General features: G+C 36.3%; 1 protein-coding gene across 3 annotated transcripts; it reads right to left on the bottom strand.

The window, feature by feature from the left end:
• Positions 1 to 1570: 1570 nt before the first annotated feature.
• Positions 1571 to 8086, bottom strand: LOC134301275 (C-C motif chemokine 20-like). Of its 3 annotated transcripts, none has more exons than XR_010007427.1 (3): positions 7927 to 8086; positions 3292 to 3409; positions 1571 to 2239 (listed from the first exon to the last, which is right to left on the bottom strand). XR_010007427.1 is itself a non-coding variant. In XM_062985914.1 (3 exons), exons 1-3 carry the CDS (start codon positions 6989 to 6991, stop codon positions 2068 to 2070), a joined length of 306 nt encoding a protein of 101 aa, XP_062841984.1. In that variant the 5' UTR covers positions 6992 to 7099; the 3' UTR covers positions 1571 to 2067. The 3 variants fall into 3 exon arrangements, 2 of the variants coding, with proteins under 2 accessions (XP_062841984.1, XP_062841983.1); XM_062985914.1 differs by lacking the exon at positions 7927 to 8086 and adding an exon at positions 6976 to 7099; XM_062985913.1 differs by lacking the exon at positions 7927 to 8086 and adding an exon at positions 3519 to 3688.
• Positions 8087 to 16733: the final 8647 nt, after the last annotated feature.

Below are 16733 nucleotides of genomic sequence, written 5' to 3'. Positions count from 1 at the left end.
CACAATTTGGACATGTTCACTGTGGGGTGTACTCACTTATGTTGCCAGCTATTTAGACATTAATGGCTGTGTGTTGAGTTATTTTCAGAAGACAGTAAATCTACACTGCTATACAAGTTGTACACTGACTACTCTAAGTTATATCCAAGTTTCATGTCTATAGTGTTGTCCCATGAAAAGATATAATAAAATATTTGCAGAAATGTGAGTGGTGTACTCACTTTTGTGATACACTGTATGTGCTTTAAATGTTCTATGTAAGTGACCAGTAAAACAATCGTTTCTGTTTTTCCTTAGTCAGGCTGTGGTTTTCTTTATGAGTATGGAAAATAACCACCTACTGAGTTCATTTAACCCACTCACCCATTCAGCTGGTTTTTCTCACCTCCCCCACCGCATTTTTATATTCATGAAAACTGTTGCTAAATTTAAATAAGCCTTTTGACTACCAAAGTTCATTTCTCTACACCTCTTCATTTGTACTGTATATACACAGAGTCAAGAGCATGCCGAAGACTGTGAGAAATAACTTATTTTGTTACTATTTGTTACTTTCTTTATTCATTAATAGTTTCACAAGTAAGCCTGTTTAGATGCCCATGGCATGGGTGACTTGCATTTGTGTAAAGTTACCATTAAAGCAAAGGCATATATTTGGAATTTAGAGAGACGTACGCTGCCATTTAGATTATGTATTTTCCCAGTAAGTTCATCTATCATTAAGAGGAGAATCAGACAATTACAACCACAGTCTTTCGACCAGAATAACCAGAAAAATAGCCAAAAATAATAAATAAGAACAAATGAAATAACTTATTAGAAAAAAAAAAATTTTCTCTTTTTATTTTTCCTTTGGGTGGTACCTGGGTTTGATTCTCAGATGGAGCAGTTAGGGTCTTTTCTGTGAGGAATTGAACTGATGAATCATGTGTAACCTGTAAACAGCAATAACTTTAAGTGATTTTGATACTTAAGTACATATTATATAAATAAAGGAAATACTGTGCTCTGATAGATCAATACTCTGTATCAGGATGAATAAATTAATAAAAAAATTCCAGTATTTGTCGTATGGGAATAATCGTATGGGCTACTTTAACTTTTTATTTAGTACATTGTCTAAAAATATATAATTTGCAGAAGTACGATGACTGAGGATCCTTAAACCACAAACTCTCTACTACCACATAAATTATATTCTAACACACTTGTTCTAAAATAAAAAGCATAAAGCATATCCTAAAACGAATTTTCTTTTCTAGCCAGTTCAGCTTGTAAAAGTGCATTAGGTAAGGGTACATTTTGATTGTACAGGGGAAAATACCCACTTTTATGGGTGGTTAAACCTGCACGCTATGCTAAACCTTCAATGAAGGTTGAACAAGTGAACGCTCACCCAGAAATGTCAAAACTTCACACACAGACCACTGTTCTCACTTTCAAACCCATTAACATTTACAGAATCATACGCATTCATGCATACCTACATGTACTGCCACATTTAAACTGTCAAAACACAAGATTTTATTCTTCACCACTTTTCACCTTAGTGTGTATTAAACACTGAATGTATCATCCAAATATCTTTATTGGATTAATTATTGCACAAGAGTGTTACAAAATACACGGCATACAGAGTAAAGATACATGGACACCCCTTCTAATTATTAAGTTTAGGTGTTTCAATCCCTCCCACTGCTAACGTATAAAATCAATTACATCATATAAATTATTAGCTTCCATATTCTAAAGTAAAAAGTAGCACTGTCGCCTCAAAGCAAGAATTCTGGATTCAATTTCCAGGTGGAGCACTCTGGTACTTTCTGTGTGGAGTTTGCATGTTCTCTCCATTTTGGCATGGGTTTCCTCCAGGTGCTCCGGTTTCCTCCAAAGACATGCAGTCAGTTTAATTAGAGCTACTAAAATAGCCCTGTGTGTGTGTGAATGTGTTTGTGAATTGGCCCCCATCGCAGCCCTGAATAGGATAAAGCGGTGGTACAACAGTAAATAAATGAATGAATGAATAAATGTGCTATACAATAATTCATTTGACACATATAGAGTAGATTATGTGTTTATCTGTTGTCCTGCTGTATTTAATCTTGTCGATCTGAAAGCAGCTCTTGTAGGAACTGCTGTCGTGGATTTATTTTTCTTGGCATCCAGTATCTTCTTGGCTCTTTCCACCCATGGCTTCTTTGGGTCTGAGCAAACCACTTTACCTTTCACAGTTTTAAATCTGTAAAAACATAAGTAAAAACCAGGTTAGTACTGCAACAATTTAAAGCCCAGACTTTTTCTTCATAACATAATTACTGTACCACATATATTCTTAACAATTAGAGAAAAGATTTAAGTGACCTTATGCAAAACATGTCTGAATGGTTAGATTGATTCCAAGAAACATGAAATAACATAAAAGTAATGCACAGCTTTTACTGTTCATTTTTAAGCAAGATTTCTATTGTCGACCTACAGGCACCTGACTTACGTTTATTGCTAATTACAGCCAGAAAAGGAAGGAACTTGAATGTCATTCTTGCCTTGTAGCATCTAAACTCATACTGATGTAAACCTTGCTTGAGTGTAAACAGAGATGTCGATGTTTCATAGTGTTGTAATCTGGTCAAGTTTCCTCTGAGCATAAGCGTTAGTTTGAGTTTTTTTCCTGATTACAGAAGATTCTATTCCACCAAATTAATAATCTAATATCCTGTATGTATAGTTTGACATCACTGAAATCACTGAAATCCCAAGACTACCATGACATAAATGTATGTACAATTTTGACTTGAGTTGTCACTGTTTGGCATTCAGAGACCTCCCCTCCAAAAATATTTCATCCTTTAGATCACTTTGTGTCTCAAGAACAAGTTTGGATTCAAATTAATGTAATTGTCAGAAAAGTTCTAGAGTTGTGATTTTATTTCATGATGATTAATACTGTTTGATAATTAAAACATCTGACCAGAATTCACATGGTTAGATTTACATGTTTGTCACAATGTTGGCATTTAACAGCCACTTTCATCCAAAGTAACATACAATTATGATTGAATACAATTCTAATGAGGGTTAAGAGCCTTGCTCAGGGCCCAACAGTGGCAACCTGGCAGATATGGGGCTTGAATCAGCAACCTTCAGATCACTAGTCTAATACTTACCACTGCCAAACATGATATGATATGCAATACATTAATTCTGTATTTATAATGACATTCATAAATAAATAAAAAAAATATATATAATTTACACTCAGTATAAATTATATTAAATAGCAAGTATACTCACACAACAGCTGCAACATGGCAGAGGCCTAACTTTTGCTCATAGTAACCTCTTATTTTTGAAAGAGGAAGAATCGTTTCTGAAATTTTAGGACAGGAGCATTGAGATCCAGTCCTATATGCTGAGAGAACGAAAAAGGAGAGAGAAAAATTAGACACCAGTGTGCGAAATATTAAAAATAAAAAAAGAGTAAATTATGAACAATACACAGAAGAAAAAAAATATTTCACCTTGGCAGGTTGAACCTGCAAGCATTACTACAGCAAGACAAAACAGTGCCGCTCTCATGTTTACCAGTGCCAGACTGAGAAGTGAAATCTGATAAAGACCACCTTGACTTTATACGTGTGTACATGTATACGAGGGGAAAAAATTTCTCAAATCTTCCTATCACATACACCCCCAACAATGCAGTCAGCTGGCACCTTTTTTTTTTTTTTACCAGCACACCTTTGGTCTTTGTTCACTATTAATGACTTTTGACTGCTTGACCAACACTGTGCACAAGGTGTGACTTAAAGTAGAAAGTACCTAAACACACACAAAAGTCCAGAGAGACATTATACAAAAGCGAAACCACGTCTCAAATTTACTGTCCAAATAGATTCCTAATAGATAAATGTATGTTAAAATGTGTTATATATACATAAAAAAAGTGAGATTAACTTAAAATGACACTTTAAACATTGTGATTCTGAGTTACTATGTACTATGTGTATGAGTAATATTGAGAGAACAGTGCTGGTTTCCTGTAGCATCCTGTGGTCGGGTATAGAGGGTGTGAGATGATAGTGGCTGTGTGGTCATTGGTAGCACAGAAAGGAAATGCGCAAAGGGTTGATGACAAGTAAAAACAGTTTCCAAGTAGAAGACAGGTCTTTCTAATTAGTGAGCCACTATATAGAGGAGCCGTGTTCTTAGAAATGTAAAAACACTTTAAAATAAAACATGTTATGTGTTCATTACATAAGAATTGGACCACACACTTCTTTGTCTAAAAAGAATTTTGAGGATTTTGAGCGCATTAATAGAAGTATTGTGAATTGTCTGAAAATATGGCAGGTCAAAAATATCCAAATGGCTTACATTATTTTATGGTGTAAAAAGTATACTATACTATAATGTAATTTAACTTTGTGGCATGGCCTCCAAATTCCTCATTACTGAATAGGAACCACAAATTTTTCTCTGTCCATATAAATAAGGGTTAGTTAGACGGCACCCATGAATATTTGTTTCCATTTTCTACAGAATTTGTAAGTCATGATCTAGTTATTATTCAGTAGCGGTCCCTGACCAATTTAATGCTGGTTGGAAATAATTGGTTTGGTTAAATTAATCTGAACCCAGCAGTGACGTTTGATATTGTGGTCTTTAAAAACCCAGCCATGCTGCTATTCTTGACACATTGTATACAGACAAGTTTGTTCCTGTCGTGACAGTGCTGCTCGTCTGAGAATGGCAAATAATCATCAGCGGTGTCCCTTTTTAGTGGTAGAAAGTGGGGGCTGACAAATAAATTTTACCATAAATGTAAAACCTTTTTATTATGGTTTATTAATGTTTAAATCTGTTGGTTTATTAATTAGGAGTGCGTATGCCACTCAGTTCTACGGTCTATCAAACTTGTTTTGAATCTCCTAGTTAGTGTCCTACAGGGGTTTGACATGTTTTCCGAATGCCCACAGGGGTTACATTTAGGTATCTATGGTAAATGGTACATGGTTTGACCCTAGACATGACTGAGTGCAAGACTGAGTGAACTGCTAAGTGTGTTAAGTGCTACAAACCACTGGTGCCCTTTTTAAGGGTGTCTTCTTATCTCACACACAGCGTTTTCAGGCCTAGGATGGTGGATAGTGGAAGTATATAGTAATGATATATGAATTTAGTTTAACATTATTGGGAAAGATGAAGATAATCTACTGTAAAATTGTTTCATGTTTTTAACTATGCACCTATATCACTGAATCTAACAACTGATGCCTGCTTATAATAGTATGGTACCACATTGTACTTTTGGCTTGAACAATTAAATGGGGTCTAAGTATTGTGATGTGATGAGTCCTTGTGGAAAGGCAGTAATTACATCATATTTATCTAAATAAAATCATTCGATTTAGCACTTGGGTGGCAGAGGGGTAAATGACTCTAGCACACTATTGCTGGAATCGAGGATTTGAATCCCTATCGGTGCATGCTATTAGCCAGTCAGGTATCTATTAACATACATTATTGACTATGTCTAAGGCGAGTGTTTCACGAAGAGACAAATTGAAACTTTTAAATTAAGGGTTACCTTATATTCACAAAGGCAGCATAGAGGTAAAGTTTTAAAAAGTTTACATTCATTTGTAAGTAACATGTCCTGTGTTTAATGGTACTTCAATGATTTTAATACTTTCTGGATTTTATTGTTCTTTGACCAAATATATTTTTATTTTAACTTCTTTCACATGTTTACTGTGAGAGTTCTAGAATATTTGCTAGGTCAAAAATTCACATACAGCAACTTAAATCATCAAAATCATTCAGAAGTTCTTGGTGTTTCATTGCCTTCAAATTCCTTGTTGGTGAATATAGACTTCAGTTGGGGACTTCTTTTCTGCCACATACAAGGACATTTAAAAGCTGTCTTTTGTGAAGCCTGTGAAAACAAAACTGTTTTGTCCAAGCATTACGCTAAGGGAAAATCTATTTGAAAGGTCAGGTTTCATTTAATAAAAGATAGTAAACACTGTGCGATGTCAAGAGAGCTACAAGTAGTCATGGACTTCTAAATATATTAATATTTTGTTCATCTCTGCTTGCAAAATACTGGATGATTAGCCTGTTTTAAGCTTTTTGAACATAAATAGGCCAAACATGTTTATACTTACATCTTCAGGTAATACTGAGAATTGAACAGTTCAGAGAGACATGACTTATAATGTTTCAGTTGTGTCATTCCATCCTGTCTCTCGTATTTAAAAAAAACCCCACAGACATGCTACAGGCAGGCAATGTTTACATTGTTTATTTTACAGTCTCTACGGTCTGGCAGTCTGAATAGTCTGAAATTAACATTATGGGGAAAAACCCTTAACCCCATTTTTTTACACAACCGGGGGAAAACCCGAGAGCTATAAATTAGCACTTATAAATTAGCATCGCCAGAAGGTTCTGGGTTCGATCCTCAGGTGGGGCGGTCCAGGTCCTTTCTGTGTGGAGTTTGCATGTTCTCGCAAGTGAGGTGAATTAAAGACACTAAATTGTCCATGACTGTGTTTGATATAACATTGTGAACTGATGAATCTTGTGTAATGAGTAACTACCGTTCCTGTCATGAATGTAACCAAATTGTGTAATCCTAATAAACAAACAAACATTACCATTGCTACGATTTTCTCACTAGATGGCACCAGAAACCGCCTGAAAGTAAAAATTTTACTTCACAACAAAACATTCCCCATTGCATTCTGTGATGATTTGTTTTAAGCCAATTTAAAAAAAAACTATTTCCAGCTATTGTTAATTATAATGTTTTTCTATGTGTTTATATTGTGCGATAGCCTTGTTAATATTGACACATTTATCTTGTTTAGCTGCTTTAATTATAATAACAACTAAAGAGTAAAATAATGAAAGTTTAGTTGGAATATATACTCTTAATTTATATTTAATTTGTTAATTTTAGTTTAGTTTTACCTTTTCTCCGCAACATTCAGCACGTTTCTCCTGTTTTATCAGAAAGGAAAGTACAGAAAGTAAAGTCTGTACAGACTCTGCTCCTCTCACATCTTACAGGCACACCTTACTGCTCCTTACTCTTACTGTGTTATGTTGGTAAAATCCTTACAGACATCAGTACATTTGTAGGCATTGAAAGATTGTAAGTTTTTGAATACTTTGCTTTGCACATACAGAAATCGGGGCAATTTTATGGAAAAATAGTGTAAAGTATTAGTACGTAAAGTACGGACGCACCTTACGTACTTTGCGCAGCCTACGCATTGTACGCAAATGAATCGGCGCATGCGCAGTGAGGCTCCTGTTCCGTGTTTGTGTTTTGGTGAATGAGAGCTCTTTTCATTTGACTTTGTGCTTATAAATGTAAACAGAATAGCATCTACTTATTTTAAATTAACAATGACACGTGTATTCGGTCACTATTAAACATTTACAAATGTATTCACCCAGCAAACACAACTACGTGGTATGAGTTAGCCGCTTTGTGGTAATACATGATTGTAACGAAGTGAGAAAGTAAAAACACCCAGAAACAAGAGCGGACCGCTTTAAACAACTGAATTTATCTACAACTTTACTGAGAGCAGCTGCTTACAAATATGTATGTATTACAATATTAATATGATGAATAATTATAAATACAGAGTGCTTATATAGAAACAGAAATCACTGCAATTAGCTTAGCGCTAGGCTAACAAGTACCGGTGTTGTTTACCTCAGATATTAACTCACATCTGTAATATCTTTCGTATAGTTAGTTTACTGCACACAGTGCACAAGTCTTTATTGTATCTTTCATAATAATAATAGTTATGGTGTATTTATGGAGTTGTTTGGGTTTAGTCAGTATCTCAGCTGTGAACTAGTTGGCTAGGCTAGATACTGACACATTCACACGGATGTTCTAACCTTATTAGTAGGGATGGGCGGATCGATCCAAATATCGATAGTATCAATCCTTCAGTTTTACTTTTTCTCCGCTACATTCAGCACGTTTCTCCCGTTTTATAAGAAAGTAGAAACCATGTTAGTACAGACGCTCCTCTCACATCTTACATGAACACATTACTGCTCCTGATCTGTTGTGTTGTGGTCACGTGACTAAGCGGCACATGTAGCAGTACAATTAATTAAAAAATTACAAAATATTGTATATGATTGTATGAAAAACCTCTAACTGAATATGAATTTAAGTTATTTAATAATTTTGTGTATTTTGTTTATTTTACAAAAAGCCAGAAAAGTGGAACTTTGGTCAATAATAAATACACGTTTATTATTCATGTACGAGTATTATAGCACTGGACACTCAACTGTTTCTATCATAAGAAGAAAACAGCCATATTGCGTTAAATGTGTGATTTATACATCGTATTTTAAGAAGTAAAAACACGTTCAGTTCGTATAAAAGCACCCGGTTTCTTGTGCTCACTTTCACTGTTCAGTTTGACAGTGAAGCTGCTTTTTCCTCTCGTAAATCACTCGATCTGCTTCAGTGCTCAAAACACAACATGGAAACGTGTTGAATTGTATTTTCTTTAGTATTTTAGCTCCTGAACAGACGCTGTTGCGGTGCAGTCACATTGTTTAATGTTTATTTACTCTTTATATAGTAAATCTCCCCGGAATACGAGCAAATCCAAACTAGGAACTGGACAAGTTACCTTAGCAAATATTCTGAAAACGCTTCTTTTGGTCACATTTCCGTTTATTATCAGAACTGTCATAAATAACGAGCACAAATTATTATTTTCATATCTGGAACTTCAATAAATTAATTTATTTTAATGTAAATAAGCAGTATTATAATACGCCCTAAAATGAATGATGTCGGTTTAGTGATTCAATAGTTCAATACTAGTTGCTCAGTCAGAGGTTTTTCACGTGTGTTCAGTAGTAGTGTTCGGCGATACTGCAAAATTTGGTATCGATCCGATAAATCATAATTCATCCCTTTCATTGCACTTTTCTGAAATTATCCCCACAGCTCCTCTCTCTCTCTCAGCTTCTACTCTCTCTCTCTCTCTCTCTCTCTCTCTCTCTCTCAGCTTCTACTCTCTCTCTCTCAGCCTCTACTCTCTCTCTCTCTCTCTCTCTCTCAGCTTCTACTCTCTCTCTCTCTCTCTCTCTCTCTCTCTCTCTCTCTCTCAGCTTCTACTCTCTCTCTCTCAGCCTCTACTCTCTCTCTCTCTCTCTCTCAGCTTCTACTCTCTCTCTCTCTCTCAGCTTCTATTCTCTCTCTCTCTCTCTCTCAGCTTCTATTCTCTCTCTCTCTCTCTCTCTCTCTCTCTCTCTCTCTCTCTCTCAGCCTCTACTCTCTCTCTCTCTCTCTCTGCTACGTGTTCGGTCTCGGTGCCGCTTAGTCACGTGACCACAACACCACAACAGATCAGGAGCAGTAATGTGTTCATGTAAGATGTGAGAGGAGCGTCTGTACTAACATGGTTTCTACTTTCTTATAAAACGGGAGAAACGTGCTGAATGTAGCGGAGAAAAAGTAAAACTGAAGTATCGATACTATCGATATTTGGATCGATCCGCGCATCCCCAGTAATAAGGTTAGAACAGCCGTGTGAATGTGTCAGTATCTAGCCTAGCAAACTAGTTCACAGCTGAGATACTGACTAAACCCAAATAACTCCATAAATACACCATAACTATTATTATGAAAGATACAATAAAGACTTGTACACCGTGTGCAGTACACTAACTATACGAAAGATAATACAGCTGTGAGTTAATATCCAAACACGGGTACTTGTTAGCTTAGTCGCTAGTGTTAGCTGCTAAGCTAACTGCAGTGATTTCTGTTTCTATATAAGCACTCTGTATTTATAACTCTTCATATTAATATTGTAATACATACATTTAGTCAGATTTCTTGTTTCTGGTGCTTTACTTTCTCACAACGTTACAATCATGGTGTAATTTCCCTCGGGATAAGTAAACTATCATCAACAAGCGTAGCCATTTGTGTTTGCTGGGTAAATAACCATGTACATTTTTAGTAGTGACCGAATACATGCGTCCTTGTTAATTTAAAATAAAAATAGATGCTATTCTGTTTACATTTTTAAGCAGAAAGTCAAAAGAAAAGAGCTCTTAATCATCAAAATACAAACGCGGAATGAGAGCCTCACTACGCATGCGCAGACGGAATGGGCCTGGGAGCCTCACTACGCATGCTCCGATTCACGAAGCTGATCTACGTACTCGGGTGGTTTCGTGAATTTGCGTAAAGTGCGCAAAGTACGTAAGGTGCGTTTGTACTTTATTTATGTATAATTTACACTATATTTTCCATAGAATTGCCCCTATTTCTGTATGTACACAGAAAAGTATTAAAATACTTACAATCTTCTGACAGAAATAAAATAAGAATGAAAAAATATGAATTAGATCCAAGAGAAAGTTTCAGCAGGGAGATTGATATTATGCTTCTGCTAGCTTTAAGTGGCATCAAGGACACAAAAAATCGTGGACTTACATTAAATGTGGTTTGCATTATTTGTTTTTCTGATGATAATTAGGCTACATTTTATAAGTTTTTATAAGTTTTTCTACAAATGAACCATCGTCTTGACTAAAGAACCATTGTTTTTCAGTGTGTGCAAATCAGGACAGTAATCAAGTACAGTTATGTATCATTTCAAATATATGTACTTTATTTGTACTTGTAAACAGACACAAACAAAAACTAAGTACTCTGTACAAAATAAGCAGCATGAACGATACAAACATTTACCGCTACAAGCGCAACATGGTCGCTCTTCCACCTGCTCACAGCCAACTTAGCTCATCAATGCTGTTAACAGATGATCATTAACAGATGATCATCATCATCCAAACAACGATCCCTGGTATCCTAGCTGAGTTTGTCTGGTATTGTTTCCTCTCATTTCGCTTCTGATTCTCCAGATTTTACTGCTTCAAAAGAATAAAACAAGTGTCTCTGCTGCTACTTTCATTCCGTGTTTGTGTTTTGATGATTAAAAGCTCTTTTCTTTTGACTTTGTGCTTATAAATGTAAACAGAATAGCATCTATATTTTTATATTAAATTAACAAGGACGCATGTATTCGGTCACTATTAAAAATGTACATATTTATTCAAGCCGTAGCCTAGTGGTTAAGGCACAGGCCTACTAATCCAAAGGTTGCTGGTTCAAGCCCCACCACTGCCAGGTTGCTGCCGTTGGGCCCTTGAGCAAGGCCCTTAACCCTCAGTTGCTCAGACTGTATACTGTAACTGTAATGTAAGTCGCTTTGGATAAATGCATCTGCTAAATTCTGAAAATGTAAATGTAAATTCACCCAGCAAACACAACCGCTTGGTGGTGATAGATCCGTTACTAATACTAAGGGAAATTACGGCATGATGATAACATTGTGAGAAAGCAAAGCAGCCAGAAACAAAAAAATCACTGTAGTTAGCTTAGCAGCTAACACTAGCGACTAGGCTAACAAGTACCGGTGTTGTTTACCTCAGATATTAATTCACAGCTGTAATATCTTTTGTATAGTTAGTTTACTGCACACGGTGCACAAATCTTTATTGTATCTTTCATAATAATAATAGTTATGGTGTATTTATGGTGTTATTTAGGTTTTAGTCAGTATCTCAGCTGTGAACTAGTTGGCTAGGCTAGGTACTGACACATTCACACGGCTGTTCTAACCTTATTATTAGGGATGGGCGGATCGATCCAAATATCGATAGTATTGATACTTCAGTTTTACTTTTTTTTACTTTTATGCTCCTCTCACATCTTACATGAACACCTTACTGCTCCTGATCTGCTGTGTTTTGTTGTAGTACCGTCACGTGACTAAGGGCCACATGTAGCAGTGAGGGAGAGAGAGAATAGAAGCTGAGAGAGAGGAGCTGTGTGGATAATTTCAGAAATGTGCAATGAAAGGGATGAATTATGTTTTATTTATTATATAATTGGTTATGAACAAAAACCTCAGACTTAGTTTATTATAGTAATAAATGTCCTACTAATAAATCATGACACACTGCTCTCCCCCACATAAAAGTAAACAGTATTGGTATCGCATTTCTAGCTATTATTATTTATAATGTTTTTATGACTACATATTGTGTAATAGCCTTGTTAATATTAACACATTTATCTTAATTTGCCACTTTAATTATAATAACGACTAAAAGAGTAAAATAAGGAAAGTTTAGTTAGGAGACAAAATGTTGCCTGACCACTTCATTATTCCTCTATTTTGTAGAGGTGAGTATTACATTTCCACATGGGCGGGTAGCACAGCAAGAAGGTCCTGGGTTCAATCCCCAGGTGGGGCGGTCTGGGTCCTTTCTGTGTGGAGTTTGCATGTTCTCCCTGTGTCCGCGTGGGTTTCCTCCAGGTGCTCCGGTTTCCTCCCACAGTCTAAAGACATGCAAGTGAGGTGCACTGGAGATACTAAATTATGATGAATCTTGTGTAATGAGTAACTACCGTTCCTGTCATGGATGTAACCAAAGTGTAAATTTTAAAATATATATTTCCAGCTATTATTAATTATAATGTTTTTATGAGTACATATTGTGTAATAGCCTTGTTAATATTGACACATTTATCTTAATTAGCAACTTTTATTATAAACAAGAGTAAAAGAGTAAAATAAGAAAAGTTCAGTTTGGAGACAGACTCTTAATTTGTATTTAATTTGTTTAAAATGACCACTTAATTATTCCTTCTGTTTTTTTGTAGGGCAGGGTGTTACATTTTCACACAGTTCCAAGCAATGTAAGCAATGCTAATATGTGTACATGTTGTGCAATAGCCTTGTTAATATTGACAAATGTATCTTAATTAGCAACTTTAATGATAAAAAAGAATAAAAGTTTAGTTGTATTTAATTTGTTAAAAATATTGCCTGATCAGTTCATTATTCCTCCTTTTCTGTTCTGTAGAGGACAGTATTACATTTCCACACAGCTCTTTTAAATACCTACTGTTAGATTCAGCAACATCATTTTTATATCCATCAGTAATTTATTCAGTCTTATTTGCTGTTTTTTTTTTTTTTTTAATCATACAGCTTTTATTTTTAAAATGTTTCATCTCACGATGAGGCTCCACGTTTTCTCATTTTGTACACCAGGTTCTCACGAAGTTGGTAAAGTAGTTATGAAAGTCTGAGTTGTGACAGCATGGGTGAAACTTCTTCCACACCCTAACCGACTGCCTGTATATTTACCCATCATTCACTTCTCTTCAGCGTTGTGAATTTTTACACCCACCTCCTCCCCATTTCCTTCCCCCATTTTCTGCACAGCTCTTTAAAATGTCATGTTTTCTTTATTTAAGTAAATAACTTAAGGAGAGTGGGTTCTGTCTGTCCAGCACAAAGCAAAAAGAAGCCAACTTGTGAGACTTACATACAGTATGTGTTAATGTTCCATATGTGGAGGCATATATTGAGATATTTGAGAGACATGCTACCATAAAGGTGACATCTTTTGCCGGGAAGTCTGTCCTAGAAAAGACAGTGCCAGGCCTTTTCCCATGCCATACAACATTGTGGCTTTGTAGACAACGAGTGCCTCTGCTTGACTGGCCAACCACTGACTGTTAGTCTGGTATCAGGCAAAAATTTGAAAAATTCCACTTGCAACAATTTGTGTCCATGTATGAACTGATTAAAAAGTGTAATTTATAGAAAAAATGTTGTAACACAGTGGTAAACATGCCTTTGTCCCAACTTTTTGAGTCTGTTGCAGAGGCATCACATTCTAAATTTGTTTAGAATTACAAATGACCAGTTTGTCAGTGCAAAGCTGGTCAGTGCAAACACTTTAAATCTTTTTGCCAGTTATAGAAAGGTTCAAAGGAAATTAGCAAATCACAGATTCTTAATTTTATTGCATTTTACAAACTGTCTCAACTTTTCAAAAAAAATTGAGGTTGTATTAAAAACATAGGACCAGTACACTAAAATTTGATGGATGAGTAAGTCCTAAGATTTTACAAATGTTGAAAGTACTGAAGTATGCAGTTGGTGGACAAAATAATAGAAATCCAAAATATAAGTAGATAAACTTTGAAGTGACTCACACCTATCATCACGGCCGCGCAATATGATGCCGATGCTGTTTGAGATAAGTCATAAAAATACCTGTTATCGTGACACCATCATATTCTGTGGTTTGTGGATAAGTTAGCGGATCCTGAGATTTATGAGATATATACATATAATAGTGAAAGTACAGTGGCGTACAGTTGGTGAACAAAATGATGGAAACACTACATAAAAAGTAGCTTGACTGAAATGAAGAAAAGTCACTTATGAAGACAGCTGCACAGGGGGTGTATGTGATGCTGATGCTGAGGTTAGTCATAAAAATACCCTAATCAGATACCATCATGTTCTGCGGTCGGTGTAAAAAATAGTGCAAGGACATGCTTGTTTTTCTTTTGATTCTATGCAATGAGTTACCTTATTACGGTGGATTAATAAGATATGATTTCCTTTTAAAAACTATAAAAAGACCTTTTTGTGAAGGATGTGAAAGTCTCCATGCTTTAATTTATCTTAAACCCCAATTAAAGTTACTTAATTTCTGAATTAAAGTGTTCACATAAAACAATTATTAATATATGTGGCAACAATAAGCTTTAGTATGTTTAGTGGAGAAAAGTTGAGGCATTAAAACCTAACAGCACATTACATTTGAGAAGCAGTATTATGTCCTGGAACTGTTTTGCTAAGCTTTGGAACTGGTGAATAGCATAAAGTTGATGAAATGCTTCAGAATTTTTGAAACTGATACAGTTGGGTGGTCCAGAACGACCATGGCTATATTGGGTTAAAATTAAGCTTTTGGGATCCTGACCTTAACATTATGAAGAATATGTTACTTGTACTGAAAAGTCAAGACAAGAAAATGTACAAATTAGGAACACCAAAGTTGTGCCAAAAGCTTGTTCACGGCTTATAAATATCTGATTTCGATATCTAAATATCGAGATGAAAATAGCAAAACCCACAGTCTATTTCCTCGGCTGCTCCCGTTGGGGTTCGCCGGCAGATCGTGATCCGCATTATTGATCTGGCACAGTTTTTTATGCCGGATGCCCTTCCTGACACAACCCTCCCTATTTATCCGGGCTTGGGACCGGCACTACAATGCACTGGTTTATGCATCCTAGCGGCCGGGTACCTATAGGACAATTCAGTGTCTCCAATTAGCACCCGGAGGAAACCCACGCAGACACGGGGAGAACATGCAAACTCCACACAGAAAGGACCCAGTACGCCCCACCTGGGGATCGAACCCAGGACCTTCTTGCTGTGAGGCGACAGTGCTACCCACTGAGCCACCGTGCTGCCCTAGCAAACCCACAGTAAACCTATAAAATAAATGAAACCTTTTAAACAACATATTTAATCCAATCATTTCTGGCCACTTCTATATTTAGGGGTTGCCACATTTACATTTTCAGCATTTAGCAGATGCCTTTATCCAGAGCGACTTACATTACAGTTACAGTATACAGTCTGTGCAAATGAGGGTTACGAGCCTTGCTCAAGGGCCCAACAGCAGCAACCTTCTGATTACTAGTCCAGAACCCTAACCACTAGGCTATGGCTATTTCTATCCGGGTCTGAGACCAGCACTGGCCTTCCAATGGCTAGGATGTTTCAGCCATATCCCTTCCCTAACATTAGCCAATGTTGTCCGTGAAGACGTCTGATCGGCCGATAGCACTGCTGTGATTCAAACCCTGAATCCCCTGATCTTAGAAGTGGTGGTTAAGCTTACTTTACCACTGCACCACTTGAGCGCTATTTTAATCCAATCATTTAATCACAAAAAAAACTCAAGAATATCCCGACATTCATATTTAATACAAACATACGTATGTAATATATTATAAACATATACGTATGTACATATGATTCATTCCACCATTATCAGATTCCACAATTCCACTGCATTACTAGCTGTGCTTCTTATAAAAGGACTGGTTTGGAACATGTGTGCCAATAACTTTGATACATTCACTTTCTTATTTCTTATACCTGAAACTGAAACACGTCTTACAGTGCCATCTAAATGACATCATCAGACTGTGGTTGACGAATAGGTTAGCGGGTCAAATTTATTACAGAAAGGAAATTATTCAACTTTCATATTAATCCATGCAGTGATATTTAAAAATTACAGTGCCTTCCATTACAGTGTGGATGGAAGATTACTGACTCTCCGATGACTCAACCAGGGATGTTGTATGGAACATGAGTGAGAAGATGAGCCATGTTGTGACTTCCTGAGCTGTGGTTTTCAGAGTCTGCAGATGTATGAGCAGTTATATTTTGTATGCATCACCTTCATTTCTGCTGGTCTACTAGAAACTTCTAGAAAAAACTAGCTCTTTCTACCCTCAAGTTCATGTTCAGAACCTGCATCAGTTAAAGCATCATCTTGGAAAAATCCATGAATTTCACAAGATTGACCTCTTTGCCACGTGATGGATTGGCACTCCGTCCAGTGTATTTATGTTTTGAGCCCAGTGTTTCCCATTGGTTTTTAATTTACATGAACTAATTTATCCTGGTCAGGGTTGCGGCAGGTCGGCAGGCCCAGAAATACCCTAGACAGGGCACCAATTCATCACAGGGCTTTAATTTCTGTGTAGGCACCCAGTTAGCCAATATCACCATTGAGATTTGAACCCAGATCTTAGCAGTAGTTGG

The sequence above is a fragment of the Trichomycterus rosablanca genome, chromosome 23, assembly GCF_030014385.1.
Source record: "Trichomycterus rosablanca isolate fTriRos1 chromosome 23, fTriRos1.hap1, whole genome shotgun sequence".
In the NCBI taxonomy this organism is placed as follows: Eukaryota; Metazoa; Chordata; class Actinopteri; order Siluriformes; family Trichomycteridae; genus Trichomycterus; species Trichomycterus rosablanca.
This window is presented reverse-complemented; position numbering and strand designations above follow the sequence as displayed.